The sequence below is a fragment of the Accipiter gentilis genome, chromosome 29 (genome assembly GCF_929443795.1).
Source record: "Accipiter gentilis chromosome 29, bAccGen1.1, whole genome shotgun sequence".
NCBI lineage: Eukaryota > Metazoa > Chordata > Aves > Accipitriformes > Accipitridae > Astur > Astur gentilis.
In genome coordinates this window covers 1496734-1524243 of record NC_064908.1, presented here as the reverse complement: position 1 = coordinate 1524243, position 27510 = coordinate 1496734, and the positions used below count along the sequence as shown (strand labels likewise).

At 50.7% G+C, this 27510-nt stretch overlaps 3 protein-coding genes across 5 annotated transcripts; 2 read left to right on the top strand and 1 right to left on the bottom strand.

Moving 5' to 3' along the window:
* The first annotated feature begins 90 nt into the window (after positions 1-90).
* Positions 91-16923, top strand: C29H6orf132 (chromosome 29 C6orf132 homolog). Of its 3 annotated transcripts, XR_007510013.1 has the most exons (6): positions 91-328; positions 5000-5115; positions 9706-9781; positions 10130-13019; positions 13418-13756; positions 16588-16923. XR_007510013.1 is itself a non-coding variant. In XM_049832857.1 (5 exons), exons 1-5 carry the CDS (start codon positions 175-177, stop codon positions 13521-13523), a joined length of 3342 nt encoding a protein of 1113 aa, XP_049688814.1. In that variant the 5' UTR covers positions 91-174; the 3' UTR covers positions 13524-14528. The 3 variants fall into 3 exon arrangements, 2 of the variants coding, with proteins under 2 accessions (XP_049688814.1, XP_049688815.1); XM_049832857.1 differs by lacking the exon at positions 16588-16923 and having other exon boundaries at positions 13418-14528; XM_049832858.1 differs by lacking the exons at positions 91-328; positions 5000-5115; positions 9706-9781; positions 16588-16923 and adding an exon at positions 9905-9971 and having other exon boundaries at positions 13418-14528.
* A 1131-nt stretch (positions 16924-18054) lies between these two features.
* Positions 18055-23874, bottom strand: WDR77 (WD repeat domain 77). The gene is made up of 10 exons (XM_049832901.1): positions 23690-23874; positions 23359-23544; positions 22906-23047; positions 22784-22833; positions 22031-22101; positions 21587-21641; positions 21244-21315; positions 21032-21140; positions 20492-20560; positions 18055-20273 (listed from the first exon to the last, which is right to left on the bottom strand). The coding sequence occupies exons 1-10, from the start codon at positions 23829-23831 to the stop codon at positions 20114-20116; spliced, it is 1056 nt and encodes a 351-aa protein (XP_049688858.1). The 5' UTR covers positions 23832-23874; the 3' UTR covers positions 18055-20113.
* Positions 23875-23951: 77 nt separating this feature from the next.
* ATP5PB (ATP synthase peripheral stalk-membrane subunit b) lies at positions 23952-27158 on the top strand. Its single transcript, XM_049831935.1, has 7 exons — positions 23952-24076; positions 24202-24244; positions 24674-24819; positions 25342-25505; positions 25922-26047; positions 26270-26449; positions 27000-27158. Exons 1-7 carry the CDS (start codon positions 24049-24051, stop codon positions 27069-27071), a joined length of 759 nt encoding a protein of 252 aa, XP_049687892.1. The 5' UTR covers positions 23952-24048; the 3' UTR covers positions 27072-27158.
* Positions 27159-27510: the final 352 nt, after the last annotated feature.

Genomic DNA, 27510 nt, shown 5'->3' with positions numbered 1-27510 from the left:
GCACCTGGGCGGAAGGAGGGGCCGAGGGTGGGGCCCGCCCCGCCCCGCCCCGCCCCGCCCCGCCGCCGCCGTGGCAGCGGCCCCGGCCCCGGTCCCGGTCCCGGCCCCGCGCCCGCCTGCCGCGGCGGGGATGCCCGGTTAGGAGCGCGGCGGGCAGCGCCCGGCTCCGCCAGGATGAAGAAGCATCATCATCATCACTCCGTGCAGGGCACCTTCAGCCGCCTCTTCGGGAAGCGCCAAGCCAGCCCCGCCGCCGCTTCCCTCTTCGCCACCAACCCGCCCTGGATCCTCACGCAGGAGGTGACCTCGGACAGCGCGGGTGGCACCGGTCAGTGGCTGCGTGGCCCCCTCCCCTCCTCCGGGCCGTGCCCCCCCCCCCCTGCCCTTCCCGGCCGGCCGGGGAGCCCCGGCGCGGCCGGTGGGAGCTCAGGGCGCGGCCGGGCGGGCGGGGACCCCGGGGAGCGGCGGTGGTTTATCGGGCGCCTGGTTGGGAAACTGCGGGAGGCGTTCGGGAGGGCAAGGGGCCGGCCGGGTGCGGGTCCCGAGCCGAGTCCCGGCGGGCCCGGGGGCCGGAGGAGGAGGGCGGCGGGGCCGGGACAGCCCGCGGGTCGCCCGGGACAGCCCGCGGGTCCCCCCGGGACCGCGCTCCGCTCCGGGAGGCGAAACTTTTGGCCGAAGCGGGCTGCCGAGGGGCTGGGAAGCTGCCTGGGTCGCTTCCAGGAGCTCTTTCCCACGCCACGGTCGATCGGCGCCTCCCCGGGTTTTGGTTGCTCGCCGGTAAGCCCGTTTCTCGAAGGGGTGTGTGCGAGGGGGGCAGCGGAGGGTGGCGTAGTCCGCAGGATTTCTTTGGATTTCTTTGTGGGTTTAATTGCAATGCTGTGCCCTGGGGGCTCATGTAGGAGGGAGCCAAGTTAATAGCAGTGGAGCCAGGTAGATAAAAGATAGCAGGTTGTGGGTGAAGTTTGGTGGCTCCACGGTTCCAAGAAACGCTTCCGAGCTGAAAAATGGAAACGCTGCTTGCTGGGCTGGGCAACGTGAAGTATTGTCCGCTAAAGAGATTGCAAGGTGGTTACACCCTGCAGGCCAAGCCGGTGAAACCGAGATAAAATGAAAATGCGATGGAGAGTTTCATGTAACTCTTAAACACAAAAGGAAAACTGCTGATTTCTAACTGTCGTAAATCTGAGGAGGATTCAAGCTTCCCTCTGATGTGGTTTGGATTCAAAAAAAAAAAAAAAGTTGCTGCGTCTGCTTATTACAAGCCTGACTTCCGTGGCTGCAATTGCAGTACAAAGGTATTCCTTTCAGGTGTGGGGAACTGCTGTGCCGATCAGCTTGCAAAGTAAAAGCCAGCAGTCCTTGAAACCTGAGCATAAATAAAAGCTGTTGAATCACTCCTTACCATCCTCTTGGCATTTATATCATTAATTTAATTTGTGCAGCGTAGTGCGACACACAGAAGCTGAGTGTCCGTGTTCGGAGTAACTTGTGCTGAGGTGTGGGCTCGTCGCGAGGAGCGGCATGCTCACAGCTAAGCAGTCCAAGAGGCAGATTTTATTGTACCTTGATTTCCACAGCACCACAGTCCTACCCAGTGAAGACCCAATGCCTAGCCCCGTTTCTTGAATATTTGCTGCATAGCTTCATGCCATCGCTGCTGCCAAAAGGGGTCCATTGCTTCTGCTAATCCCCACCTTAGTTTTTCATACAAAGTAAACACAAGTTAAGCAATGTGGAATGGGTGTAGGTTTGCATGTCACTGACTCAGAGATTCCTGAATATAGTGACTGATGCCGCCTCCTCGCTGTGAGCTGTGGATACCCCAGCGTCAAACCTGCTACGCCTACTCCAGGTGATGCAACCCTGAAGTAGGAAGAAGTTCCATTACATGTGGTGCAGACTGCTTGTTTTATTTCCCATGACTGGGAGGACACAAGTGTCTCCAGGACAGGCTGAATGTCAAAAAGTGGCCAAAGTGTAGCTGGGGCCAGCTGCTTCCGACAGCCTCCGAAGGCGTGTTTCCTGATCCCTCCTTCCAGGAAATGAAGCTGGCAGAGCACAGGTCTTACTGGTGACAGGCTCTTAGCAGGCAAGTCCTGTTTATCTAGCAAAGAAAACACAACTACAAGCACTTCATTTTACTTTAATTAAATGCATTCAGGTTAGCGATGCTTAGTAATCTAGGATCAAAGACCTTGTGATCTTTAATCCAGTTTCTCACTGAGTTTACCTAGTGTCTTGTTTAATATAAAACTCTCATCATTTAAAGTCTCTGAACTACTCTATTGCTGCTCCGCAAAGCTGTCTGAATCCAAACTCTCATGTTGCATTGGCCTTAATTCTTGCTGTTTATTCGCCGAATGTAGGGTCACCTGGGGGGTTATGCAGAAATAACAATAGTTTGCTGGCATCTCTGCTGTCCTTGGGACTCCAGCAGCTCCTCCTTTGGGCTTGGGCCCCTCATAGGCAGGGAAGTGTTAAACTGTTGGTAGGACCACACTAACTGCAGTGCGAGGTGATTAGTATTTTGAAAGGTGAAGAAAATGTCCTTTTCGTAAAGAATCCCTTGTAGTGGGAGAAGTCTGGGATAAGGGAGAGGAAGTCGTGAGTGACCATCAGGACAGTGATAGCATGATGGATACTCCTGGGTGTATCCCAGCGTAACTTGTGGTGTGGTGGGTGGGAGAAAGGAAAAGCTTACATGCTTGCTGGACTCAGTGGTATGTTTCAAGGTTGTGCGGAATTCATCTGCCTCCAAACCCATAACTTCATCAGAGGCTGTGGCAGTTCACACCCAGCCCCTGGCGTGGTCAGGTTCTTCATTCCAGGTGTTCATGCAAGTGCTTTTCTTCTGTGGGAATACACACACAAGCATTCGCCCTCCTCTTTTTTCACTAAACTCTGTGTAAAGCTCTGATTCCTTGGGAGCTTCTTGCCTGATCTCTGCCCGTCCAAGGAGGGCAGAGGCTTCGTGACAACCACAGCTACATGCCATGGCAGTCCACGATGGGCTGGGGAGCCCAGCCGTCGGGTCGGGCAGTGTACGGAGGGCACAGGCTGTGCCTCGGGCCAGCGAGGGGACACGTGGGAGGGAGCAGAGACGCTGGCTGGGCCGTGGCAGCGGCCGGTCACTTGCACGGTCTCAGTCAGGGACTCTGGGGCACAGCCAGCTCCTCAGGTGGACAGTCCAGCTTCGGCGAGCGCTGCCCTCGGGTTTTGGAGGCTTCGAAAGAGAGCCCAGCCCCTTTGCCCGTGTGCGGAGCTTACACAACCTTCAACTTTCGGCTCCTTGGCTTTTAATTGCTGTACGATACTTGACAGAAACTGTTTCTGTGCTTCAAGCTTTAGTGTGGGGTCAGGTTTGAGGACTGCTTCCAAACTTTTTTTTGGGGGGGAAGTTATTTGCTTCTTGGTGTTTGTGTTGTGGGGTAGAGGGGGAGGTTGTTTGCTTCTTCCATCTCACTGAAACCACTATCGAAATCTGTTAGGTGGGAACACTCCTGCAGAGTTTTCTCTCTGATCACAGCCATTTTGCTCACTTTCTCCCTCCTTCCTCAAACCCTCGTATTTTCTTTAATGTTGGTCTCCTTGGCTACAGATTATTTGTGTATCTCCTTCCAGCCAAGGTGGGGTTTACGTGCTTCAGTGCTTCTGCTTGTTAATTCATGCTGTTAATCAGACACAAAGAACGTAATTAAACTAGTTTTATGAGCTTTATTCACTGTCAGAATAAACTGGCCTAAAAGGTGTGGTTCAAGGTAAAAGCACAGGGCTGGGAACCAGGAGTACCAGATGGCTTCTCCTGCTTGTAACACTGCGACTGCTTTCTGCCGTAGCGTCTCCATTCATAGTAGTGTTCTGTGGGAAGACATTCAGAGCATTTCTCCATAAGGCAGGCCGAAGTGTGAAAATGTTGTGGCAAGCATGATTTGCCCCCCCAGTGCCAACTGCACCAGCGGTCAGAAACAGATTGTTCCAGCAGCACGCAGAAGGATGCTGCGGGCACTGGTGGTGTCCATCCACAGCAGGGAGAGCAGCTGCGGCACCTTCCTCCTGCTGCCCTCAGCCACTGGCAGCAAAACGTGGAGGGGAAAAACCTCCTTGGGAAGCCTCTGCGTGTCCCGTTTCCATCGCTGTGTCCGAGTGGGGCGGCGAGGTCTTCCCCTCCGCTTGCCCTGGTCTTGCTCAGCGCAAGCCAGCGGGCAGCCAGGGGTCAGGGACACCTTTGCTGTCCCTCTCTACTGCATAAGTGACAGGGACCTGTGGTCGTGATGGGGCTGAGTGAAGAACCTGTATTCGACTCTGAGCTTTGATGTAACCGCTCTGCCCGCAGAGTGGTCAGCAGGCGAGGAAGGGCCAGGAGCTCTCCCCCTCCAGTTGGTCAGACTCTGCTGCTGCCTCCCCCCTCGATTCCAGCCGCTGACAGATCAGCTGAGATCAGATCCTGCCCCTGCTTATGAGCTGGTTTGTGTCACCTCTGCGGGCACCTGCTCTGGACCCACCTCCTGCTCTCCTGGGGGTCAGAGCCTCGTGGCACTGTAAAGAGACGATCCAGCTGCTCCTGAAGCATTTTCCTTCCCTAAACATAATCTGGGTGGGGAGTGAATTGAGTGTTTGTGCTAACGTTTGACCCTCCTGAGGTAAATTTAAGTTAGCTACTATTAGAAATAAGCCTCTCAGAATAGACTTTGACATCTGTGCTCATTAAACTCCAGCATCTGGAGCTCTGGGAAGGCTCTCTGTGCCTTGCAAGTGTGTGCTGGGGTTGCCAGTGCCCGCCCAGGGGTCCCGCTGATCTGGGACCTCTCTCCCCCCATCTTCCACTCAGCTCCAAAACACCCAGCTACTCATCAGAATCTGATGGATTTTTCCCATTCCTGGGAGCTGGTACAGCAAATTCTTCACAGCGCTTTTTAAAATCAGGTGGTGTCCGGTGTTGCTGTTGTTTCCTGTTGCCTCAAATGCAGTGCTGCTGCTAACAGTCTTCTCTTCCTCTCAGGTGATGTGATCGAAGTGTATTATGGTGACAATCGCTTCGGGACAATGACCGACTCTGGCACAGCAACGCTTAAACCTCGTCCGAGAGTCCGGCCGCTGCTGACTTTCTTACCCCTTGTGAGTATCCGGCTCGCCGCTGGGGTTCATTACGGCAGTGCATGTAACTGGTACCCAGAACCAGCTGGGCTGGCTGCTGCTCTCATCCTCTACCTGAGGGAAGAAAATAAATGAAAAGCAAAACCACTCTATAATAATGCTGGATACGAGGGATTAGGAGGTGATCTGAGTTCAAGGCTTGTGTTGGACATAGGCAAGATACTCAGGCGAGAGATGTAAGCATCATCAGACTTGTATTTTCAATTTAAAAAAAAATTGCTGAGCATGTAGATGATAGCTCTGGCTTGCACTGCGTTTTATCTAACCGCTACTGGCAGTTATCTCTTTCTGGATCAGGCACGTTGCTGGAGAGAGCAATAGCAAAACTGTGCCCTGTTTACAGGAGGGGAACGAGGAGGCGATGCAGAGGCTGTCTTTCCAGTCTCTGTATGAGGGAAATGGTTCCCTGCAGAGCTATCACTGCTCCAGCAGCAGCTGGGTGCAGGGACTGAAGCAGCAAGTGCCAAAACAGCTGGACCCAGAGGTGGCTTTGACCCAGCTGGGACTCCAGCAGCCACACATACTCATTGCTGGCTTCAACGCTCTGCTGCCGTGTGTGCCAAGCAAGCTTTCCTCCCCCATGTAGCACACCTTTTCAAAGGTCTTATCCCTAGAGTACAGTGAAGTGCATGATTGCTCAGAGACGTTTTGGAGATGGTAATAGCTAAACCTGAAGTGATACATGCAGGTCACTGACGGTCAGTGAAGACAGTAAACCCCTTAAAAGCCTTTGGTCTCGACAAGGAAATCCTCTCTGAGAGCAAGCGATGTTTTTCCTTGTACATCCTCGCCTTTCAGAGCAGCCATCACCTACAGCAGAACACGGGCTGGTCTGCTGTCGCCTGGGTGCAATTAGGAGTTAATGGGGTTGTGCATGTGTCATCTGGAGGACAACTTGGGGGGGGTAGAGGGAGTTTATCTATTTGAGAGCATAATTGGCAAGTTATGGGGTTACACAGGCTCTATAAAAGGGTTGTGCCCTCTGTGATGCCTTCCAAAAGATCACAGCAGGTAAAAAATCTCACCTGGGCTCTGAGACAGGTAACTGTAGGACTGGTGCCTGAGAAACTCCTCTCCAGTAGCACAGGCTTGGGTGTGTGACCGTAGCTGGTGCCCCATATCACCAGGTTTTTAGAGTGCAGCTGGCCTTTTGCATCTTTTTAGAGCTTTCAAAAGTTTTACTAGTGGAAGCGTATGTGGTAGAGGAACGAACAGCACAAATGTCCCTGGGATAAATACTACGGGCTGTCACCCCAGCCGTGCTGCTTTCCTGCTGCCTGCAGAGGCACACCTGGCTCTGGGGCTTTTTCCCCCCTCAGTTGCCCTTGTGAGGGTCGCTCTCACGGTACTTCTCTTCTGAGAGTAACAGGTTTAACTGAAAAAAATTAGTAGGAATAAGCAACACTTTTTAAGGACCAGTCTGTGTTGGGTATTTGCATTATATTCATTAGGTTTGATTACAATTTGATTTGGCACAGACGCTTCTGCTGCCATGTACATATCTGCACTGGGCTGTTCTGCAGCTCCTGCCTTAACTCTTTCTTTCCACCCACCCACTCTCCTGCGCGGGGGGAGGCTGAGAAGCAGCTGCCTGCGTAGCTGTGAGTCAGGAGGATGCACACACCCTGCCCGGCAGCCGGACCCGCCACAGAGCAGCTGCCTTCCCCCCCAAACCGCCTGGCCCTTGGCCATCCCGAGCTGAGTCGCAGCAGGGATTGCAGGAGAGGGGGGGCTTTGCTGCCGGCCTCTCGGGTACCACCGCGTCCCCCTGCCCACCCGGCTTCCCAGGCACTGCAGGTGCAGGCACACTTTTGGTTTTTTTTTTTTTTTTTTTTTTTTTGGCTTTATTTGGAATGAATTCCTTTAGTTAACCACCAAGCTTCCCTAGCTCTGCTTCAAAAAAAGGAGTTTGGGGGTAGGTCTTCATGTTCGGAGAAATCCTTGGCCTCTCTGAGACCCCAGGGTGCTAAGCAGTTGTATTTTGGTGCTTTTGTTGTGACAGGCAGCCTCAAACCTAGTTCATTTAATGGGTGGGAAGTGTGGGCTCCCGGCAGACCAGGGGAGCTGGGGACCATGAGGACAGACAGGCTCCCCTTCACTGGGGACAGGGGATATCTAACTCTGTTCCAGTGCTGAAAAGCGATTCCTGGTGGTTACGGTGAAAGCTCCTCTCAACGGGATCCTCGGCACACATAAATCTGATGCAGGTACCACAAACTGGAAATGCAGGTTCCTGGCGCACCACCCCAGCACAGCAGCCTGCTCTGAATCAGCTGGAGGTTTGCTGGGCTGGTCCCACCCCTAGAAAACACAGCAGAGGGAAACAATCTTTCTAGTCATCTCTGGAGACTGGCAGCGTACTGGAGATGCTTTCCATTTTAGAGGCCAGCTCATGACGTGAGGATGGGTGGGTTTTGAGATGCTGAGCATTAGCAACTGCAAGAGAAATTTTTGGTGTGAAACAGGCTTGTCCAGTTTTTAGGACCTGTTGAAATGACATGTCCAAAATTACTACTCGTTTATGAAATGTGGACTGTTTCCTCCAGCTTTGCATAGATCTCTTCCGACTGTCATTCCCTTTCTACTCCTATCCAAACATGTGATGCATATGTTGCTCTTAATTCAGTGCTCAGACATCTTTGTTTCCCTGTAAATGAGCAGGTATCCTCAGTGTGCTCTGGTGACTGGCAGCAATGAATTTCCATAGCAAATGGGAACTGCTGGGGTTTTTTTCTCGTGGTTTTTGGTATCTCATTGCTCTGAACAGTTTCATTATTGGCTCTTGAAGTGCCTCTGTTAGCCTTTGTCTTCCCTCTGGCTTTCAGCTGAAGTTAAGGATCTTTCCTCTGCCTTGTGCTGTAACTTTGGGACCAGTAAAGAGATCTTAGATGAAGCTGTAAGGCTCACCTCTGATGTTTTGCCACTAACAGATCTGTCCTAATGCCTTAGCAGACTTTGGCTTCTCCATCAGCACAAAGTTGTCTGATCAGTTGTGCAACCCCAGGAATCTGAATTCCCACTCACTCTCTCCTGGCTCGCCAACAACTGGCTCATTCCCCTGTGGTTATAGAGGATCTTTGGTCATCTGCAGGGTGATGGACTTTGCAAGCAAAGCATGTGTATTTTCTTCTTATTTTGTCCAAAGCTGGGGGATTCCAAGGCCCTTCTGAAGGAGACCAGGCTGCTGCTGTCTGTCAGCTCTGCCCCAGCAGCTCCTGTGTTCCCGAACCCCCTACACCCAGGGCAGCGTGTAATGTTCATATGCTGTCTGAGCCCTCGATGGGGCTCACTGTATAAAGACAGCTTCACCTTTGATCAAGGAGACTTTGGAATCCTATAGCAAACTCTTGTAAAAATAGTGATAATGCCAGTGAAAGGCAAAGGACACCGGCTCAATCATTATCTAGGCTTTTGTATGCAGAAAACCACTGCACTGAGCAGTGCAGGCTGATGGTAGGATGAAGTTTCCTTTGCACAAGTAGCTGTTAACAACTAATGCAAACAGCTGCCTGGGGTGAGTAGGAGCGCAACAGGGTGGACCCCGGAGCCTGGGAACGGCATGGTGTGTCCCTCACCACTGCCCCTGAGGTCTGCGAGCTTCTGCCTGTGGACTGTTATTTCCTTGCTCCGGGTCTCTCCCAACGCTGGTATGTGAAAGTCCAGTCCATCGCCTCAGTCACTCAGTTCTGTGCTGCCAGCCCGATTCAGCATTGGTTTGTGTTTCGGACGTGGGTGCGTTAGTGTACGCTTCACGAGCAGCTCCAATCCCTCTGCAGAGCAATATTAGCTGTGAGTCACTGGAGGAAAGGAGAGGCTTTCTGCTTCTGGCAGGTGTATGAGGCGGGAGCCCTGGTCAGCACTCTAGGTGAGTCAACGTGCCATGAATATCTCATGGTGGGTGGCTGTAATTATCCAAAGTGCCCGAGCTGTAAGCATCCTCACAAACGTGTAGGCTGCTAAATTGCATGGTCCTGTACCAGCTAAATGCACTGCTGAGTTTACTGCATGAATGTGAAGGGAATAGTTGAGAGTGAAACAAACCACACAAGTAGCAGTTTTCCCCAGAGTGTTGATATGCTGGTGCCAGTTTCCCAAAAAGCTGGAAGTCTGTCTGACTTCAGTGCAGTGTGTGCGTGACTGCAGCATGAGCTGGCAGTGCTAGCTGGAGAGCAATACCCACAAAACCCGTGGGAGCTATTAAATTTGCTTGGTATGTGAATGGTGAGACACTAATGCTGCTGATTGTGGGCTGGGGAGCCCTAAGCTTGGATGTGAGATAGCCGTGCTCTTCTCCAGCCCCTCTGCACCTGACTAGCACAGGGGAATTGTGTCCATGGCTTGTACAGCCTTGATCACTTCATTCATCCCCTTAAAGGCCGTCAACAGCAGCTACCGCAGGGACCTCCACGTGTTGGAAACGGCCCTGGATCCCGTCAGGCTCCTGTTGGTGTAGACAAATTACCAGCTATACAGGCTAGGGCCTGCTTGTCAGCGCTTTGCTCTGATACTCTGGGCGTAAAATTAACAGCTCCGTTTTCTCAACTACTGCAGAATGCCCAAGAATCCCATGGGGTGGCTGTGCCAACGCCGTCGGTGCCAGAAAACTTTGAGGAAAAAGCAGCTCTTGGTAAGGGATCTTCTCTGCTGAGTCCTGGACGGACAGTGCTGAGTGCTCAGCAGTACCGTGCCCTCGGGGAAGGAAGTGTGTGTGTACCGAGCTCTGGAGCAGACAGTCTGATCATGAGATTTTCATGCTAAAACACAGTCTACTATGAATTATTTTTTGAAGTCATTGAAAATGAATTCATTTCTAAGGGGTGAGGCATAGTGGCTGTTACAGTTCAGCAAGTTTTAGACAGCTGCTGAGCAAAATAAACTGGCTTCCTAGGAGGATAGCTGGCCAGAGGGGGTGCCGGCCGTCACAGCGCTGACGGAGAAGGTGCTCACACCACCGTGCTCTCGCTCTTCCTTGCAGGCTCTGGCTCCCAGATCAATGGGAACTACCGAATGTACAGCTCCGTGGGGGACCTGCGCCCACAGGCTCTCGAGGGGGATGACCTGGACGAAGACATCCCTCCGCCGCCGTCGGTACCCCCACCGCCCCCTCCAACGGCACCAGCGCCTGCACCACCACCTCCAGCCTCGCCAGCCCCTCCACCACCCGAAATGCTGCCTCCGCCACCACCACCGCCACCACCCGAGACGGTGCCGCCACCTCCTGCCATGGCACCTCCGCCGCCTCCAGCTTCTGCCCTGTCCTCCCCCAGCACGCCGGCTCCTCCAGACTTCATCCCGCCAGCCCCACCGGGCGCTCCGCCGCTCAGCCAGGCCCCAGCACCCTTTGCCACCGGCATCTCCAAGTGGAAGTCCGAGACGGTGCTGAACACCAGGCAGGTGGATGCTGAGGGGCCGCTTTGCCCTGCTGAGGCTGGGGTGCCCGCTGCCCCAGACCCAAAGGAGAGTCCGCAGCCCAAGCACTGTCCCGAGCCCCACCTCACCTTTCCCAGGTCCTTCAAGGTGCCCCCCCCGGCCCCAGCCCGGTCCTCCTCCATCCCTGTGCAGGAGAGCCAGCCCATCCAGCGGGAGCCCTTCCCCAGGCAGCCTCATTCCCGACCTCCCCTCCCGCCTTGCTTCACCATAAGACCCGCGGCCAAGGCTCATGCAGGAGGAGAAGCTGACCAAAGAAATTCCCCACTGAGACAGGCCGTCGCGAAGCCGGCTGTGCCAACACCCCCGCCGCTGAGCCCCAAACCGGGTCTAGGGCTCAGCCAAGGGATGAATCCTACCGGCCGCCGGTCCCCGCTGCCAAGCCCCGAGATGGAGAAGGTTCCCCAGCTGAAAACGGGCGAGAGAGACTCTCCTCCAAAATCTGAATCTCTCTCTGCGAACGACCTGGACCTCCCGCCTCCGGACTACCCGACCTGCGAGGACGACTGGAAGGACGCCGGCAACCTGAGCAGGCTGCGGCATGAGCTTTCGGCCCTCCTGCGCTCCCCGCGGAGGGAGGAACGGCCATCGGAGAAGCCCTCTGGTCCCCGGCCCGTGGACGGCAGTACCGACCGCACCGGCAGCCGTGAGCCCAGCCTCGGCAGGCCCCAACCTGCCGGACCTGCTGGGAAAGACGTGCGGTTACCCGCAGGAGGGGAGAATGAGAAGAAAGAGGTGCCCAGCAGCCCCCCCAGTGCCAAGGGGGGCTCTCCCAGCACAGTGCTCCCTGCTCCGGAGAGCAACCCCGCCGTGCGGACCTGCAGCGTGATGAAAATCAGGAACGAGCTGGAGGCTGTGCTGTCCCTGAAGAAAGAAGGGAAGCCTGCCCTGGGGCTCGGCAGCCAGAAGCAGGGCACCGAGGATGGCAGCAGCACCCCGCGTCTGAGGAAGAGCCCCCCTGACCCAAGGAAGAGCCCCCCTGACCCAGCTGACTCGGTGCTGCCGAAACCAGCCCCAAGCCCGGTTCCAGCACCAGCGGCTGCAGTGGAGAAGGATGAGATGGGGCACGAGGACCATCCCGCTCCGGCTGCGAGCAAGGCCGCAGAGAACTTGACCCCTGCTCCCGGGTCTCTCGACAGCAGCGTGAGCCCCCCAGACCCACCTCGGGGACCAGCAGAGGGGCCCCCTGCTCCCGCCTCTCCCTCGCCCCCCGTTTCTCCCGCACAGAGCCCGGCGCCGCAGCCCAGCGCGGCCATCTTCCAGTACAAAGTGCACCGGGCTGGGGCCGGCTCGGCCGACCCGCCCTGCTCCCCGAGCTCAGCCGACCTGCCCTGCCCCACGAGCTCGGCCAGCGGCCCACCGGGCGCCTCAGAAGCGGGACAAGAGGAGGTGCTGATCCACCCCGTGACGGGCGAGCGGGTGGAGCGGGGCTCCCCCATGGCGCTGCTCCTGGCAGCCCGGCAGCGTGCCCAGCGGGGCCGGCAGGCTGGTGAGGTGGGAGCCACGCCACGGGCGAAGCCGACCCTGAAATTCGGCAGCGCCTCGTCGGACACCACCTCCGCCGGCTTCTACCGCCATGAGTCCAAGCCCTACTCCTTCACCGTGGTCCCCCGGCCACCCGTGGCAGGTGCAGCAGGGTCGGGATGGAGCAAACCTCCGTCCTTCTCCAGCTCCTCGGAGCAGGGCCGGGACGCGCGGGCAGCGGGCGAGGCGCAGCCCTCGAGCCCCCTCCCCGGGCACCGGCGGGCTGCTGCCTCCAGCCTGCTGCGGGGCCTCCTCGAGGCCGGGCAGACGAACCAGGCCGGCGTGCCCAGGGAGGAGGAGAACGGGGAGACGGCGCTGGACTACGGGATTATCCCCCCGCCCCCTGAATTCAGCAACGAAGTGGACGAGACCGAGGGGTCCCTCCCAAGTCGGGAGGAGAACCGCAAGTGCCCCAGCTTCCCCGACTGCAGCCGGGCCTCGGATGCACCGCGGTATTTCAGGTGGCCCGGCTATGGCCGCGGCTACGGGGGCAGCCGTGAGCCGCCAGCCCCGCTGCCCTCGGAGAAGAGCAGGAGGAGCGTTGACTTCACGCCCCAGTACCCAGATTTCGGCGGCTCTGCCGGTTACTTCAGCCGCTGCCCGAACCCCCGCCCGCTGATCAAGAAGCGCCTGTACGTCTCTGAGCCCGACAGCTCCTACCCCCGGGCAGCTGCAGCCCCCCGGGGCACGGGTGCCCTCTCCTCCTACAGCCCTGGGGGATACAGCTCCCCGGCTGGGGAGGGGGTCCGCCGCCTCAGCTCTGCCCACAGGAATGGCCCCGCGAGCGTGCAGGGCAGGCGGACCTCCATTGATGCTGCTGGGAAAGCCGCACCGTACGGCAACGCCGGGGCCGATGCCAAGTACAAGGGGCAGAACGGGGATTTCTCGCCCGCCAGTGTGGCGGCAGCCGGCAGGTATGTGCCCCCCGCCTCCTCCCGCCTTAGCTGACCCCTTCCCTGCCCTCTGTGTCCCTTTGATTTGAAGAAGAGGAGGGCTGAGCCCTGGGCTGGCCCCAGAGCAGCACCGAGGCCCAAGAGACGTTGGTGCCGCTGGCTGAGCTCGCTCCCAGCCGGGGTCTGCCCCCGCCACCTCGGTCCATGGCTGCGGCATGGCTGCTGCCTGCTCCCAGCCGTAACCCTGGTGCCCGTCGCCCTCTCCTCCCCGCATCACTGAATGGAGATGTGAGGTGACAAAAGCCACCCTGCTGCCACTAGAAAAAAAAACAAAACCCAAACAAACCATAATTGCAATATCGAATAAACCCAAAAGGTTTCCTTGGCTTTCAGTGACTTTCCCTCTGTTTTCCCTCCAGACCTGCCCACGGCAGCTCGCAGTACAGCGGACATACCAACACCTTCACGGTCAGGCCCGGGGCGCGGCAGCCCATCTCCTACACCTACCAGAGCGGCCACCGATAGGTTTGTCCGCAGGGCTGCTCCGCCACCTTCGTCCGGCTGGGAAGGGGTGAGAAGGCGCCTGGGTTGTTTGTCTCCTTCTCTGCGGGCGCCAGGGACGGTCCCAACCCAGGCAGCAAACACACTGCTTGAAACTACTGGCGGAGAAGGCGAGGAGTGAACCTGGGACTCGGACTCTTCTCAAAAGACTGTCACGGAGCGCGGTTACTACAGAGGACAGGCTGCTGTCTTGTTACGTGAGCAAACACAATTTCCCTTCTCCTATTTCCCCCCACCCCGCCCTGTATTATTTTCAAAACTGCAGCCTGGTAGGTCTTCTAAGAAAGCCAAAAAGCATCCTTAGGTCTCTTTAAAGAGCATTGCCACTAGAGAGATTGTTTTCAATTTGTTTTTTTAGTTGGTTTAAATCCAACATGCTTGGGAGTCAGGAGAAACCAACTGCGAGATGTGCATAATGGAAGCAAGCCAGTGTATAGCTACATGCAGGGGAATTAAAACAAGAATGCGAGGCCAATGGGACAGAAACAGAGTTTGGGATGTCTAGATCCTAACCTCTTCTGTCCCCACCTCCTCCAACAGCCTTGAGCAAATCAATTACGCCCGATGCCTTAAAAACAGCTCCTGGCTTTCAGTGCCTGTCCTGCTGAGCCGGGGGCAGCTCTGCCGCGAGGGTCTGAGCCCCCTTCTCCGGGGATCAACTATGGGGGGGGGGCAGCAGCTTCGGGAGCACAAGCCCTTGCTTTCCTGTGCCTTTTGGTCACTGTAAATGTTTCTGTTGGTAATTGTGCCTCATGGAAGAAGGCTGCGAAGCCTGGATGGATGGCTGTAAAGCACTTTGGAGACTTAAGACATTGAGCAGTTCCTTTCCTTTATCAGCTGGTGGGTGTCAGCAGCTCACCGAGGTGCTGTGCTGGTGGTGCTTTCCTCGAGGGGCCTCTCACCTCTTCATACCCACGTAGACCCCACCTCTAAAAGCTAAGCCCCGGAGTCCTTATAAATCGTTATACTGAGACTTGGCTTTAGTTTGCCTGGTTTGGGGTACCAAGAAGCTAAATTTTGGTGTGGTTGTGGAGTACTCGATGCTCCTGGTGTGTGGAAGGTCTGCAGTGACGTACCAGAGGGAGCTGGCTCCCGCTGATTCCGTAAGCGCTTGCCAGGGTGCTGGGCGTGCGTGCAAGCCTGTCCCTGCTTCCTGCCAGTGCCTCTCTGAAGGATCTGGTGATGGCTATGCGGTGAGGTGGGGGATAAGAGTAGCCTTAAAGAGGGTATTCTATACTACAGAGCAAGCAATACAGTCCCGTGATAGCTGACCAAAGTTTTGAATAGCCAAATTCCTGAAATTAGAAATATAAAATCTTCCTCATAGGTAAACTTGCTGAAAATCACTGTAAGATAAGTGTAAAAACTTGTAGAGAATGTTTTCTAATCACTGACAAACTAAAAGCACTTTGAGACATGAGTCTACTTTTATGGAAAGCACTTTCTATTTTCAGTACTATACAATATCGTTAGTTCCACTCCAGCTTATCCTGCGTTGCATGCACGTGCGTATGTGTGTATGTAAGCAGATTTTGCTCTACAATTCAACTCAAAATTCAGTGATAAATTTTCCTTCATGGTGGAATTTTCAAGAGTTATCTTGTTATTAATGTCATGTTGTTGACGTTCTACGTTTTATTTTATTTCCAACTTTACCTAATAATTTAACAGCTGTTTCAAATATTGCAGCAGCTTCAAAGTATTCTGAACTTTACTTTGCTGTGAATAAAATGAAAACGCAAATACAGTAATTGGTCTAACAGCTAATTCAAATGGCATTTTTATGCCAGTAAGTCACAGTGACTTGGAAGATTTCCAGACATGCTCACCCCAGCCAGTATTGAAATAACATGTTTTAAATATCTGGGTGTTGGGTTTTAAAAACTGCTTATGGAGAAAAGTGACTATGGAGTCTGGGTCTGGGTACTTAAGTGTGCCAGTGTGATGCAGAATAGCCCCCCCCCTTAAAAGATGTTAGTTCCTCCATGCAAGGAGCATGCTGAGGATTCCTTATCTACGGAAGTAAAGCCGTGATCCTGTTTGAGTGGCTCCAGGGTCATGTTTTAGTATTGGATGAAGTTTCATCAGTTTAACTTGAAACAAAACAAAGAAGCCTTTCTGATAAGATTGCAACCTAACTGTTTGGGGTTTTTTTTCCCTGATACTTTTTTTTTTCAAAATAATAAGTTATAACCACAAATTAATTGTCAAAAGCAGTTTTAAATTTAAAGGCTTGTTGGGAGGCTTCAGCTTTCAAGATTGACTTTTCCCAGAAAGAGGAGGGGGTGTGTGCAATTTTCCCCTTCAAGAACTCCTAAATTTGAGCATATCCTCAACATAAGCTGGTTGGTTTTTTTTGTTTGGGGTTTGGTTTTTTTTTTGTTTTGTTTTGTTTTTTAAGAGCAAAATGTGAAACTCCAGTGGTGGCACTTGCTTTGAATTTCACATACACTATTTCACCCAGACATGCAATTCATATGTAGTTGTAATATGGTGTTCTATAGTGTGGAGTGTCTTGTTTCTAGCAGACGTCTATTTGTTTATATTAAATATTAGAAGCATGATAATATAAGTAAGTTTTATGAAATAGCCATTATTCATTCAAAGAACACCCATTCTGGGAATGCACAGTGGACTAAGCTGTAACTAAATCAGGTAGGACTCTGTTCACAGTTGTAAAACTGGTTAGCATGAATGTTTTAAGCAGTGGAACTATTCTATTCTTTAAACACTTTGGGCTATCCCTGCTTCTTTTGAATGCATTAAGCAAAATTCTAGTATTTCAGTAACAACTAGGCATTTATGCTGGGGCCACCGGGACCTGTTTGTGTTACAAAGAAACCACTGTCAGAGCCGTTTAGCTCCACTGGCAGCTAAAGCACTTAGGGAGAAAGTTAATCCATAATGAAGAGCAAGGACTTCTTGGCTGCAGGGATAGGGAAGAGCTCCCTCTTCCTTGGTCAGGTAACTTTGTCAGGACAACACCTAGGTATACTGTACTCTGATTCCCGTTTCTGCTCCTCCCCAGCTCTGTTTCACTATATAAATTTAGCAACAGAAGAGGAAGAAACTAAGGGGTAGTAATGGAGCAAAGCAACCTACCGTACAGCCCAGTCTTAGCACTGAAAGCAATCTTGAAGCCTGACAATGGAATTATTCTCACTTCAACCCTCTGATGCAGTTCGGTCATTCAAGTCTTGATACAACTTAAAATATCCCCTGCAGCTGCCTCTTCCTCAAAAGTACCTGCTAATGTAGTATAACTGAGAGCTTTACTTGTAAAGTGTTGAACAAAGTCTCTTATTTATGAGTGCCATTGAACACCAACCTTCTTGCATTAAATATGTCTGGATGTATTGTTTTATTACGTGTGGTCTGACTTTTTTTAGTATTGCTCAAGTGGTTCATCTGCTGTAAAATTGAGATCTTTGCATTTAAGATTAAAAGGATGGGAAAATGTAGTTCAAACTGGCCTCAGCAACAGTCTGACTTTCAGCTTACCTGGGGCTTGGTCCAGTTTCTACCTACCAGTTGTTGATATAAACCCTGTGGCAATTTAAGTGTTTTTAGAAGCCTGATGAAGAAATGAATGGGCAGCTAGCCTTAACTGCCCTGTTGCTCTAGAAACACCCCTCGCATCCAGCTGGTTAGGCAGGCTGGCAAAGGAGCTTGTGCAGTTCAGCCTGTGCTGCTTCTATAAATAGCTCTTGGTTTGGAGCTTTTCATTAGTAATGAAACTTGCATACTTATTTGCAAGTCCTAACTAGAGTGATGTACTTAAAATTGAAAATGCAGCGTGAGCAATGCAAGCAGCAACATAAAAGGCAGGCTTGTCTTCATAGTGGCTTATTCTCTCTACTCCTCAAAATTCTACTTCTTTGCATTCTCATCTCTTTAATCCAGCTCTGGCTACAGAACCAGGTTCTTCGTGAGGGAAGTGCGCAATGTGTATCTTGAAGCTTTTACTCTAGCCACAATGTATTTATAGAAGTGTCCTCAAACCTAAACAGCATGTAGTCCAGAGAGAGTGTGAGCATACCACAAAACCCAGAGAATTCGCTCCAATTCCTTTGCAGATAGTTACAAAGTCAACAAGCATTGATGTGGTATTGCCAGTGTTTCTGCTGCTGCTGCCTGCATATGGTACAGCTATTTAATATAGTCTTGCTAGCAATGGTACAATCCACCAGAGGCCAAGCTAACACAAGTGACTGCTAGATAAACTCGCTCTTCTGTGCTTCTCTTCGGATGGTGAAAAAACACAAGCGTACGTGGTAAAAACAACAAAGGTAGATACTCTCTAAAGACGTGCAGATGGTTGGGGTAGGCATGCTGCTTTGCCACTTGTCAAGCTGGCAGCTGCTGCCCTCCTGTGGCAGAACATTAAAGCTTCACCCAAAGATTTGCCAGATGATGAAGTCTGAATTTTTTTTTTTGCGCCACCACACTAAGTCTTTAAGCAATAGTAAAAACAGGATTAATACATCAATAATGACCTGTTGTTCATATAGACTTCACCTTCCACTGTTGTTTTGCTCACAGTGTGGCAATGTGAGGAACTTAATGTTGTTTAATACCTGATGTCCTTGTTTCAGCTGGGATAGTTAATTGTCTTCCTAGTAGCTGGTATAGTGCTTCCCTTTTTACCTATGTACAATGGAAACCCTACTTCCAAGTTCTGGGAAGAAAAGCTTCCTGAAAACAAGCAGGACTTACAGCCTGCCTTGCACTAGTGCTGAAGAATCATAGTACCCTAGCATTAATAATACGGTGCACATTTATTTAAAAACGGTTTTAATTTCAGGGACTGAAATCACAACTTCACTTTAACTGTGTGAATTATCTCATCTGGCTCTTCAATACTACATAAGTGGCCTGGTGAAACTTACACCCAGTTACAAATGAAAACTATGATTTATTTAAAAACCGTCTTCTACTCTTCCAAGACAACTTTTTCACAAACACCACAAGACCTGTTCCAGTTTTCAGAACACCATCAGAGGTCTGTAACAGGTAACTTTTTGTGGTTGTTTGAGGGGTACTTGAGTAAACTTGTCAGTTTTTATAATCATTTACCTTTTCTTTGTCATACGCTGCTCTAGATCGGTAAGTTTGCTCTGTAAACACCTGTATCATACAGGAATTAAAAAAACAGCAAACAAAGTTTTAAAAAGAGTATGAGAAAAGTACAGAGCCTGGGAAAGCTTAGTCTGCCTAAAAATTAATTGCACAATTTGGATCAACTGAAACCTATGTTTATGCAGGGATAAGTCCACTGGAAGTGGTATACATTTTAGTGTTGCTATTGTGCTAAAGAAACAGGAGTAGCATTCATTTCAATAGTATTTTTTGTTTCATCAGGCAGGACCTGCTTTATTCCATCTAGGAAATATTAGGCCAGACCAAGCCATACCTAGAGCAGCGGCAATGCATGCAGAGCAATGACTTTTTTCAGTTAAATATGTTCCAGGGAAACAGTTTAATTTTAGAAGTATGTGGTACACTACAAAAAAAAAAAACACTTCTAAGGATTACGTGGAGTCTGTTTTGGGGATTATGGGAATGCTTGGTCCCCTCAGTTGCCGGCACAAAGTCACTCATCGCAAGCATGTAAGGAATCTCATTTATCACTAAGCAGAGTCTGTTTATAGGAGCAAGCAAATGAAAACTGAAGTCCTTAGTCCAGTTTTTCCCTTACATAAACTTTTGTTCACAGGTCTTTGAGTAAGTTGTCTTCAGCACAGAGGAGATGAAACATGGTGTTCGTAGCAACTGCTAACTTCTCTTGGTTTCCAGCATGCTACAGCAACAGCCCCTTTAAGCTGGCCTCAGCTGCTAATCCAATGTTGAGCATCACAGGTCTCAGTATGTCAGCATGTCACATGCCATCATGAAGGTGTTTAATTACAGGGGTGCAGCTGGGATCCTTATCATACAACATACAAGACTCCTCACACCAAGAACTGGTATTCCAATACCAGTGCATAAACAGTGCTCACCATAGCATCCGCACCAGCAGATATTGAAGACCAACCCTGTATACCACATGCTGCATTAAGGACAACAGTGGAATCCTTCTAGTCTTTAGATGCTAACATGTCTTCCCACTCGGTTGGAAGAACTGATTTACATAGCAAAGATCTTTGCTCGAGGGTGAGGCTCTTGCATCCAACTAACAAGAGGTGTTGTTTTTAACCTCCCCCAGAAAATGTTTCTGTTAATTCCATGGATGGTTTGGAGAACCGAGGGAGGAATCAAGTATGTCTTTTTTTTTTTTTAAATTATACCTAATGCCCCATCTCTCCAAGCCTTAAGTAAAATTTTTTCTGGATAAAATACTAAAGTCTCATCACAGGTGAAGCCAGCTCCTGAGGAGAAGGTAAAGCTTGGTTTGTAACTAATTTATGCCTAATTCAAAACTACTACAGGAACCTTCTTAGTCACAAGCTTCAAGGCAGATAAATAGACCATACCCGCTCCAGTTCACACACTCCTTTGACTTCAGCAGAATCAAAGTAATGCCAGGAAGAAATTTGGACCGTGAGTTTAGAAAACTATTCTTTTACACAGTTGACTCCAGAACCTTCACCAGTTGGTATGGGGACAGTGTGATGTAAAACCTGATGATCCCATCCAACCGTAGTGAGCAAGGCATTGTCTGAAGGAGACCACGATAAGCCTTTTACAAAGTCTCGATGAGAACGGTTTCTGAACCTGGAAAACATGAACATTCATTTATTTATTAGCCATAAAGCATTGCCACTAAAGTTTATGGGCTTGTGCAATTCCTAACTGCTAGTTTGTTAGAACGATGCTCCCCTATTTTAAAAGTACTTTCATATTCCACTTAGCATACGGATAAATAATTAACTTAATGAGAAGTCAACAAGACAAATAGCCACAGCAGTGAATACATTCTGTCTAGTACTTACACCTCTGAGAGGTCTGAGTCAAGAACAGCTACTGAACAGTCTTCACTGATTGAAGCCAGTAAGGGTGAACTAGAGGACAGAGATGAGACCATGGTTAGAACAATCAAATACAAGAAAGCTTCTTAGGGACAAACTTATGAAAAGCACACATCTTAGTGAGCCTGACCCAGGTACAGTGAATTAGCAGACACCAAATCTTACAGAAATGTTTTCATCATCATTTGGCAGGTTGCCAACACACTAAACAAGAATATTCTATTTGTGTTGGAAAGTAAGTAATCCTTCTTCAAGCAGAGGTGACTGTAAATAGAAAAATCCCCACAGTGAGTGGGTCAATAATTCTGAATACTGCAAAAGTGTTCTCATGTACATTCACACACATCTTGTCAGAAGTGAGACATTGTTAAGTTTACTCTATTCTTCACTATCAATCTTGATGAAAAGACCAAAACTAGTAGTCTCATAGGCGTTACTCAAAAAACAAATAAGGCTTTCAAGTATATGTAGTCACACATTCTACGCCAGCATATCAGACTGTACCTATGTGTAGAAAATGCAAACCCCGTGATACTTCGGGCATGCACAGTGGAGCTGAGGGCGGAATCAGGATTCTTTGTGTCTACTAGTGCAACTGTTCCATTTTCATCACCTTTAAGAGAGGAAGGGAGAATGAAGTTATTAGCAAAATCGTCATGTGAAAAGAAAGACCTTGATTTGCCTGCTGAAAGTCAAATAATAAGATCACTTCTTACCCAAAGCAAAGATGTCACTTTTCTGTGGATGCCACATGACTGAGGTAGGGACGTGATTACAGGCACTGCAAACTACAAGTAAATAAATTGGGATGACTGTGAAAAGAGTCAGTACAAAGATATTCCTGCACTATCTCATTTAGCACTGCTACTGCACTAAAATATTTAAAAACTTATCGTACTTCTGGGATAGTGTTAGACTTCCTTAGGTTTTAATAGGCTTTTCTGCCCAAATGGTCACATTGCTAGATTTGAAGATAGTCATAGTGAAGTCGGGCATAAAATAATTTAATTCTTCCAACAAAAACTCATACACAAGCAGTAACTGCATACAGAAACATACCAATTCGAGTAGCTGGTTTGGGGCATCTGGTGTCCCAGAGTAAAGTTCTGCTGTCCTATAAATCCAAAGTGAACGAGAAGGTGTTTACAGTTTCTTTGTGGCAGGGAGTAGGCATAAACTCAGATTCACTGCAGAACTGCTACTGACCCACATTCAAACCCACACCACCTCTTCGTTTGTGTTAAAATGATGCTGCCGTTAACTGCAAGTTAGTTTCTTCAGTCATCCCTAGGACAGACCTAGGAGCTCCCACATTTTAATACAAACCTGTAAAAATCAGCTTGGTAAGCTGACTGTCACTTTATCAGACTGGAACATTGAAATAACACAAGTATGCAAGCTTGTAACACAATAGGTGGTTTCCCAGTAAGTGTGTTTAACTGTAAATAACTAAAGTTATATCTCGGTTTTATCCAGTAGATTTAGACAGAGAGCAAACTTTACCTCAGCACAGGACAGGAACACAGTGTCCTTACCAGGACAGGAAGCCACACATGTCACTGAACCGGAGTGAGCTACCAAAAGCACAAAAGGATAAAGAGCCTCAAAGATCGTATCCAACTTTCCCGCACATTCCCAGGGACCTCTGAAGGCACACCAATATAATGAAGAATAGTTTATGCCCAGATATAGGGTAACTTCTACTTGGCAATAGCCAACGGCTTCCTACCAAATCCTGCCAGATCCAACCAGAGCCACCGCAGTCAAGTCCCTGTGACACACATAAGATTGAGGAAGCCTCTCCAGACAAGAGGCCAGTCACAAAGGGGCTGGGGGCGGGGGGGGGGTGGTGGGGGGGGTGGATAGGATCAAACACATCACAGCCTCTGCCGTGGCTAGAGATCACAACACTGCATCTCCAGAGATCGGCATCTCAAATGAGCTGTTGTTCAAAACAAATATGGATTAGGAGATCACACAGTCATATGCAGGTGGGAGATTTCAGTACAGAGGAAAAAACTCTAAAATACACTTAGAGATGCAAGGCAAACTAAACCTTATAGCATTCATGTTGTGGGGAGAAATGAACAACAGACAAAGAAACAGAGCTGTGCCAGAAACTTCACAGACTAGCAAACGTTAGATCGCGGCCCCAAGCGTGGTTTGGCAGGCGGGATGCTGCAGGAGTAAGCTCAGCCTGCAGCAACCGGTGAGCGGCCAGGAGGAGCCGGGCGATGGGGCCGGCGTGGCACTCACCTCTGTAGGAGTGCAGGACCGTTTGCTGTGGGAGGTCCCAGACCTTCACGCTGCGGACAAGAGCGAGCAGTCAGCACCCGGCACCGGCCCTGGCGCACGGCAGCCGGGCTGGGGACACTCACCAGAAGTCCCTGCCGCCGCTGACAGCCTGGGTGCTGCCGGCCAGGACGGCCACCGTCATCACGATGTCATCATGCTCGTATTTACAGAACTTGTTGACGATGAGCGTTTCGTTTTCGTCCAGCTCCCATAGCTCCATGGCACCTGGGGCGGGGGCCCACCTCAGCTTGTGGGGAGCACCCACCTCAGCTTAAAGGGGGGGGGGGGGGGCGCCCACCTCAGCTTAAAAAAGGGGGGGTGGGCACCCACCTCAGCTTTGGGGAACGGAGGGGGGCACCCACCTCAGCTTAAAAAAGGGGGGGGGGCGCCCACCTCAGCTTAAAAAAAAGGGGGGGGGCCGCCCACCTCAGCTTAAAAAAGGGGGGGGGGGGCGCCCACCTCAGCTTGGGGGAAGGGAGGGGGGCACCCACCTCAGCTTAGGGGGACGACGACCCGCGGGGATCGCCGTTGCTTACCGGAGTCGGAGGCCACCAGGATGCCCCTGTCAGCCACCCAGCACAGGTCGGCGACGCCCGCCTCGGTCTGGACGCCGGCGGTGCAGAAGCCCTCGCTGGGGGCGCGGCGGGGGTCGGCGAAGACCCAGAGGGAGCCGGCCCAGCAGCGCCCGCTCAGCCCCGAGGCGCCCAGCAGCAGGGCCCCGTCTGCGGGAGAGCCGAGGGGAGAGGCCCGCTGAGCGCCCACCGCCGTAGGGGGGAGAGGGGGCCGGGGCCGGGGCGGCCCCGACCGACCCCCGACCCCCAGCCCTCACCCCCCTCCGGGCCGGCGGCCCGCCCGCGGCCCCGCTACCTGCGCGGTAATGCGCGCCCTCCAGGTGCCGCTCCATGCAGGCGGGCGCGTTGGGCGGGATGTTCCACTCGGGGCCGGACGCAGACGCGTCCTCCCCGCCCGCCGGGGGCGGCGGGGGCTGCTCGGGCGGCGGCTCCTCCATGGCGGCGGCGGCGGCGGCGGCGGGAGCGGGGCCGGCGGCGCCCCCCACGTGCTCCCGCGCGGCGCGCGCCGCCGCTCTCTCGCGAGAGCGCCCGCCGCCCGCCCCTCCCCGCCCCGCCGCGGGAGCGCGTCTCGCGAGACCTCTCCTGCCGCCATCTTGGCGCGGTTAGGCGGCCGGCGGTCAGCGGGACTATAAGGGGATCGTACCGCCGCCCGCCATGTTCTCTCGTCTCGTCCTCCGCGCCGGTGAGAGCCGGGGAAGAGGGGAGGAGCGCCGTCTCCCTGGGGTGGGGGTGGCGGCGGCGGACGGGCGGTTGTCCTGGCTGAGCTCTGTCCCTGACGCGCTCTCTTGCCCCTTTTTTTTCCCTCAGCCCCGGCCGCGCTGAGGAGCCTGCCGCCTCCCGTCGCCGTGAGGTGGGTACCGGGGGGGAGAAGGGGAGGGGCGGCCCGGGGGCCTCGGCGGGCAGCGCTGAGGGCTTTGACCTCCGGCTGAGGCCTAGCGGCGCCTCTGGTGTGGCGGGCGGCCCGGCTTGGCTGCCGTCCCCTCCTAGGGACAGGCTGCCTGTGGGGGACACCTCAGAAACCCACCGGTGGTTGTTTTAAAATAACGTTATTCTGGAGCTTGTGTGTTTTGTCTTTCTCGCTAACGTCGTAGGCTTTTAAAACAGTTACGGTGGGAAGGAACCTCTGGAGGTTATCTAGTCCCACCCTCTTCCTCAGAGGGGGCGTGCCTAATGAATGCCTACCTATTTAATTGGAAATGCGTTTGAGCCTCATCTAAGGGTGGGCTGGTTTTGTTTTTCAAAAATAAGAAGCATAGTGGAGTTTTCTCATTATTTATAGTGTACTGCACGCCACAAGACCACTGCACACAACTCAGCGGTGTTTGGCTCCTTTGCCACCTCTGCCTGAGAAAGGAGGCGAAGTACGTCATGGCTTGATCCCAGAGGAGTTTTTCCAGTTTTTGTATCCTAAAACAGGAGTTACAGGTTAATATATACTTTTATTTATTTAAAAATATATGTTTAGTCATGCTTATTTAGTTCTGTCCACAACTTCCAGCTGCTGAAAAGGTAAAATATTAGGGAAGATTATTTTTTTGCTTATGCAGAAGGAAGTTGTGAGGTATGAGCCAGTGCAGCACTTTCTGGTTCTAAAGCTAGGCACCGGTGATTTAAATAAAGGAAGAATGTCATGAGCTTGATCTTGCAGGAAGATTTATTTGCCTGCTGACCCTCAAAACCTTTAAACAGAGATTTTTGCCTGTTTCTGAGTGAGCAGAAGCAGCAGCGCCCGTGCCAGATGCAAGCTGCTTCCACTTCTGGTGAGCGTCCTCATGGCACCCTTCTCCTTAGTCGTATGGGGTTTTGCCGTTTTGTCATGTTAAGAGAGAACACTTCCTGATCTTCTTGTAAGCCTTAAGCTAGCTACCTCTTAGGTGTTTGACTTCAGTGAGCCTCTTTACGCCTTGTACAAATAATGCTGCTTTTTTGTTGGGTTTTTTTTTTTAGGGCCTTACATGTTAGGAACTGGACTCCTGCTTTACTTGCTCTCTAAGGAAATCTATGTAATTAACCATGAGACAGTTGCAGCGGCCTGCATATTATCAGTCATCATCTATGGCGTAAAAAAATACGGGTCTGATGTAGCAGCTTTTGCTGACAAACTTAACGAGGTAACAAAATAAACCATAATCTAACTTTGTAGTAGTTAATAATTACTTGAAGTTATCTGCTTAAATATTCAAAAGAATACTGTACCTAGGCTGTCATAAAAATCTGAGTCCAATATCTTTAGAATGTTGCTTAAATAAGGTATGTTTTAGATCTTATGTTGGTATTTTTGTGTAGGTCTTCAAAAATAAAACACCTCATACCAGCATGAATTTGTTTTTTTTTTTTCTAAAGTACGATTGACTGTGAACCCTAATTCTTCTGTCTTGTCATCCTTTAACCTCAACCCCTGGCATAATCCAGTTTATGCAGACATTTCTCAAATCTGAATGCAGAATTTCAAAAGTTAATTACAGATCACTTGTTTTCCTTGCATTTTACTTTCATTCTGAAGCATGTCTTTTGTTTCTTCTTTCAGGAGAAAGTTGCTAAAGCTTTAGCTGTGAAAAATGAGGCTATTAAAAATCTTGAGACTGCCATTGAACACGAGAAGAAGGAGCAGTGGCGAGTTGAAGGCCGCAGTTACCTCTTTGACGCTAAGCGGGTACGCAGTTCCAGCTCTACTGTTTGCTTCCACTGCAGTCTCTGCTACCTAATCTGGGTGCCTCTTAAATTGCTAACAAATAATGCACTGTTTACCCTCTCTGTGTTCTAGACAGGGCCAGTTCTACTGCCTGATCCTGTGAGTTTTGCTATAGAATGTGTTCTGCCTCTGTTTTGTATTCTTGCCAAACATTGACCCTTTGATTTCATCTTCTGTGTCTAGAATAATATTGCAATGTTGCTGGAAGCTAATTATCGCGAAAGATTACTGACAGTGTACAATGAAGTAAAGAAAAGGCTGGACTATCAAGTGGCTCTGCAGAATTTAAAGCATCAGAAAGAACAAGATCACATGATTCAGTGGGTGGAGAAAAATGTTGTTCAGAGCATCACACCTCAACAGGTACTTGCTTATTTTAATCTGCTTGACAGTTTTGTTGTCCAGTGATACTGGCTTAACCCAGAAGATGATAAGCCATCTTTGGGTGACTTGCAAGTGTGGCTACAACGCATTCCTACTGCTGAATAAGAGCTAGCAAGCCCAGTTACTAGGTACCAGGTGCTTGTGTGCTGGTGATTTAAGCTAGAATCGTGTGTGGTGGTTATTGTTGCAGCATAGAACTAAGCTTGTGATAGGATGTATAGCTAACAGGTCAGGGAACTCACCTGTAAAATTCTCTGTGTAAGACCATGGCAGCTTAAGATCTGCAGATGGGCTCTAGATGTCCTTTCTTTAAGGAATAAAGCCAAGAACAAAAAAAGACAACATGTTCCTAGCACTGCATGCAGATGCTTTAATGCAAGTCGTTGTTTGGATTTGAATCTGACTTCATGAGCTATAATTATATCCCTTTTAATCTGTAACCCATTTTATGGGTCTAAAAATTCTTTTGCTTGTTTAAATGTCTTTCATAAAGTCTCTCTTCTGAAAGCTGTTTTCCTTTCTTTTGCAGCAGAAGGACAGTATTGCGAAGTGCATTTTGGACCTGAAGGCATTATCGAAGAGTGCACAGGCAGCAGTGTAACCACATCTGATCCACTGACATGTGTCTCATTACTTACTGTTGGAAACTGTATGATTCTAAAGTATCATTAAACCAACAAACAAAACACTCTGCTGTCTTTCACTAGCAGTAGCAACAGTAATTTCCTTTTTGTGTTTGAAGTAGCTAAATCAGTCACAAAAAACACTACAGTTAGTTTGCAGTGGGGGTTACTTGCAACCACAGTATGCGCAATTCTGTTTCGTTCCTTGTTTGGTCATGAACGCTTCCAGAGATAAGATGCAGAACTTCACGGTGAAAAATTCTGGTGCTAATACAGTGATAAGTGTTTGGTTTAGAATTCTGTGTGATAATGACCTGTAGGTATCTACTGTAATCATAAACATGTTCTAAAATCAAAATGAGTGCCAGTGCTCCCATTGACCTAGTCCAATATTTGGAGGTACTCTGAATGAATGTC

Coding starts and splice junctions, on each gene's coding strand:
- WDR77 (XM_049832901.1), bottom strand. CDS start 23,831: ATGGAGGAGCCGCCGCCCGAGCAGCCCCCGCCGCCCCCGGCGGGCGGG. Junction 23,545..23,689: donor GGGCGCGCATTACCGCGCAG/GTAGCGGGGCCG, acceptor GCTCTCCCGCAG/ACGGGGCCCTGCTGCTGGGC. Junction 21,642..22,030: donor TGTTCCTGTCCTGTGCTGAG/GTAAAGTTTGCT, acceptor TTGGATTTATAG/GACAGCAGAACTTTACTCTG.
- C29H6orf132 (XM_049832857.1), top strand. CDS start 175: ATGAAGAAGCATCATCATCATCACTCCGTGCAGGGCACCTTCAGCCGC. Junction 5,116..9,705: donor TGCTGACTTTCTTACCCCTT/GTGAGTATCCGG, acceptor CAACTACTGCAG/AATGCCCAAGAATCCCATGG. Junction 9,782..10,129: donor TGAGGAAAAAGCAGCTCTTG/GTAAGGGATCTT, acceptor TCTTCCTTGCAG/GCTCTGGCTCCCAGATCAAT.
- ATP5PB (XM_049831935.1), top strand. CDS start 24,049: ATGTTCTCTCGTCTCGTCCTCCGCGCCG. Junction 24,820..25,341: donor TCCTAAAACAGGAGTTACAG/GTTAATATATAC, acceptor TTTTTTTTTTAG/GGCCTTACATGTTAGGAACT. Junction 25,506..25,921: donor TTGCTGACAAACTTAACGAG/GTAACAAAATAA, acceptor TTCTTCTTTCAG/GAGAAAGTTGCTAAAGCTTT.